Source organism: Ipomoea nil, unplaced genomic scaffold, assembly GCF_001879475.1.
Source record: "Ipomoea nil cultivar Tokyo-kokei standard unplaced genomic scaffold, Asagao_1.1 scaffold1034, whole genome shotgun sequence".
Classification (NCBI taxonomy): Eukaryota; Viridiplantae; Streptophyta; class Magnoliopsida; order Solanales; family Convolvulaceae; genus Ipomoea; species Ipomoea nil.
The window spans coordinates 1,984,970-1,988,593 of NW_017617462.1; the positions used below are offsets into that span (position 1 = coordinate 1,984,970).

At 40.5% G+C, this 3,624-nt stretch overlaps 1 protein-coding gene across 2 annotated transcripts; it reads right to left on the reverse strand.

Annotated features, from left to right (window-relative positions):
- Window positions 1-389: 389 nt before the first annotated feature.
- On the reverse strand, window positions 390-3,321 carry LOC109180833 (trihelix transcription factor GTL2-like). 2 transcript variants are annotated; one of them, XM_019330558.1, is made up of 3 exons: window positions 2,662-3,321; window positions 940-2,009; window positions 390-783 (listed from the first exon to the last, which is right to left on the reverse strand). In XM_019330558.1, exons 1-3 carry the CDS (start codon window positions 3,132-3,134, stop codon window positions 659-661), a joined length of 1,668 nt encoding a protein of 555 aa, XP_019186103.1. In that variant the 5' UTR covers window positions 3,135-3,321; the 3' UTR covers window positions 390-658. The 2 variants fall into 2 exon arrangements, with proteins under 2 accessions (XP_019186103.1, XP_019186102.1); XM_019330557.1 differs by having other exon boundaries at window positions 390-2,009; window positions 2,662-3,320.
- Between the last annotated feature and the right edge of the window lie 303 nt (window positions 3,322-3,624).

Sequence of the window (3,624 nt, forward strand, 5' to 3'; positions counted from 1 at the left end):
ACTAAAATCGGTTGAAAAATATGGTTACTAAAAACAACCAATATGAGTGTTTGATTAGTTAGCTTTTTGTAACAACAACTTATTGCTTCAAAATGCTAAAATTCAAACAGTTATTTAAAGTAATTTTTTCGATCAGCTTTTTGAGAAAGTCATTTTGTATGTACGTAATAAGCTAATAACTAACAACTAATTTACCAAATAATTTTTTACAATCAATTAATGACTTAATGTTATCAATTAGTCAAACACACTAATTAACCCAATCAATTAACAGCCATTTATCAAACACCGGTATAGTGTAATTCTATAAGGTTACGTTGTAGCTAGGACTAATTAATTGTTGGAGCATGTGTGTAGTCTGTGACATATTTCAGTCTCATTCCCACATGTAGACATTACAACTATTTATATTTATATATATTATGGCATCTGAGGGTGTCTGAGAAACCATAATGTAATCAAACAAACATTGTCAGAATGGATTTTGATACTTCAATATCACCAAAGAAAGATACTCAACCACCTAAATCTAATCACAGACAAAAATGCTACTGCACATGCATAAAATTCAAATTTGAGTTTTAAAATTGAACTCCACTCCACCTGCATTATTGGCAGCTCAGCTCCGATATGATCCAGCGAGCGGTTTTCCGGCCGGCTAATCTGCGGAGGAGCGGTTTTCCGGCGAGTCCCCCCTAAGTTTTCCCTGGCTGCAGTACAAACTGCTCAACTGGTGGAAATAAGGGCAAGTCCTGGAATCAACAGATCTTTTCTTGTTGTTATCTTTTGTCTTCCTAAAGTATTTGTTTATGTTCTCCCATTTCTCCTTGCACCTTTTGGCACTTCTGTTGTACCCCAATTCTTGCATCCCTTGAGATATCCTCTCCCAAAGAGGACCCTTTGCTCCTCCATCTTTGCTATTATTATTATTATTATCACTTAGGCTGTTGCATCTCAAGTTGATCAGTGCCAACACTTCTTCCCTTGGCCATCTCTTCCCTATATCTCCCCCTCCATTTTGGGTGTCTTTAGACTGGGGGGTAGGGTGGTTTTCTTCCGGATCACCCAAATCCATGGTTGTTGTGGAGGGCAATATCAGTGTCTCTGTGGGCACTTTTGGTGAAGTGAAGCTAGGGTTTGTGCTGCTTTGAGGAGTTGGATTATTATTGGAAGTAGGGTTTTGATGGGGAAAAGATGAAACTTTTTTGGCTTTCTTGGTGCCCATTTTCTCATCATTGTGAGGGTGAGTTGAGGAAGGGGAAGTTGGGTGGTTTTTGGGATGGTGAAAAAGATCATTAATTTTGTCGAGAAGTGATTGATCTAAGGGAGAATGTAAAGAAGGGGTAGAAGAAGAAGAAGCAAATTTGTTCAAGAACTCTATAATCTTGGCCTGTCTATTGCTAGCAATCTCATGTTCTTTCTCCCTGGTTTCAATCTCCTTGTTTAGCCTCTCCCTCTCTTGGCTCTTCCAAGCCTCATCCCTAGCAATCTTCTCCTCTTCCCTCTTCACCATATCCTCAATAATCTTGCTGTGCATCTCCTCTTGCTGTGCCATTATCCTCTCCACAATCCCCTCGCAGAACCCTTTGAACATCTCCAACTCCCTCTTCCTCTTCCCCTTCCTCTTCATCCTCTTCTTATTCTCATCACCACCACCATTATTATTATTGCTCTTGCTCGACCTCGAAGTCGTGCTGTTATGATCCACATTCCCTGACCCTTCTTCCAGGCTCTGGGCTTCTGCTGCTGCTGCTGCTGCTGATTCTCGTTCTCGTCTATGCGGGGGTTGTTGATGATGATTATCGTTTCGTGTTTGGACCGATTCTTCGTTCTGATAATTCTTGTGATGATCGCCCTCGCCCCCCTGGTGTTGGTACAGTTCATCCAGTTCACTGAAGAACCTGAAGCTGCTCTTGTTGAAGCTTAGGCTGTTAAGGTTTCTGCTTTCCTCTTCAAATCTCTCCTTGCATTTCTCTGGGCTCCTCTTAAACCCAAGCTCTGCAAGCTTCCTGCACCACCATATATATATTGTCAAGATCAAACGCTTACCACTTACGCAAAAAGCTATAGCTCTATAGACTGTCATCACATATATATTTTCGAGAAGTTGGGTGCTGAATTTGGCCTGGCCTTTACCTTTACCAGCCTCCGCCCAAGATATATGTGTATAAAACAAATATTAGTCACATGGAAGCTAGCCTTTGGCTAAAACTGTGTGGTCTAATATAACACTAAGGTAGGCATTGGAATTAGTGCAGAAATGTGGGAATATAGGAAGAATTGGTGGAGTTGAAAAAGTGGACAACAGCAAAAGAACAAAAAGAAAGTTTTTCAGAGTTGAGAAGAGGAAAAAAGTGTCCCTGAAATTGATCAAATTTTTAAGCCCCAGCAGATTTCCAAAAGCAACACTGAATTTTTTTTCATGGGGGTGTTTGTAGTACAAACATGCAATAAATACAAAACCTCACTTCTCTCTAATCATATATCATCATCATCATCATCAACACCACTATATGATGATAGGCTAGGATATATATGTATATATAGCTAGCTTTAATTTAGCTCCATCCTACAAATAATTGAAACACTGCTGCTTTATATATATATATATAATGCAGTCATTAATTAATTAGATCTTGAAGTTATTGTGTGTGTGCCTACCTTGAGACATGTTCCCAAGAGTAATCTGGGAACCAATTAATCTCCATGCTAGATCTGATCCTCAATAGAGCAAGAACTTCCTCATTAGACCATGGACCGCCCGGTTCGCCTCCTGCTGCTGCTGATGCTGATGATCTCTCCCTCTCCAGCACCAAGCTTGTGGAAAGGAGTGTTGTTGTTTGGTCTTCCTTGGAGGCTTCATTCTTGGGTTGTGGTGGCGGTGGGGACAGGTGGTGGTGGAGGTGGTGGTGCTGGTGCTGGTGCTGGTGGTGCTGGTGGTGGGGTTGAAGGGTTTGGTGGGACGGGTAGGGATCAAAGGTCGAAAAAGTTGGCGCTGGTGGTGGTGGTGGTTGTGGTGGCGGTGGTGGTGGCGGTGAGGTGGTGGCATGAAGTGGGAAAGGGAAGGGAATTTGAAGTGAGACTCTTGAGGAAGCTATGAAGTGGTGGAATTGGTCTGGCACACCATCAAACATCTTTGTTTTGTGTGGTTTTGGAATTTGAAAGAGAAGTATAGTGTGTAGTGTTTTGTTTTCTCTCCTCTTACCTCTTTCTTAGCTCACTGTAAAATGGCAAAATGTTTTTGAGGAACATCATTACATTACATACAAATTAAAAGCTTTTCTTCCCCACCCACCCCCCACCCCCACCCTCTCTATCTCTTCTATATATGTGAGACCGGCCTATATATATGCAAACGAGTTCTAATAGTACAATTACTTTATTTTATTTCTTTAAATTCTTGATATAGCGATCAACTATTGATATTTTAAATTGTAACTCATTTTTTTTTTTTCTATTATTTGTATTTTCCTCCCACTCAATCAACGAGGTTAATTTTCACTACATAAAATGTAATATATCGTTTTTATTTCTTTAGTATGACCATGGTTGAAAAAATTAATAGGCGCTTCTCGGGCATTCGGGGGCGCCTAGGCGCCGGTATATTTTTTATTTCTTAAAAAT

What these genes read in the sequence shown, in the direction of transcription:
- LOC109180833 (XM_019330557.1), bottom strand. Translation starts at nt 3,134, where the DNA reads ATGTTTGATGGTGTGCCAGACCAATTCCACCACTTCATAGCTTCCTCA. An exon ending in TCTTGGGAACATGTCTCAAG is followed by an intron (nt 2,010 to 2,661) that starts GTAGGCACACAC and finishes ATGGTGGTGCAG; the next exon opens with GAAGCTTGCAGAGCTTGGGT.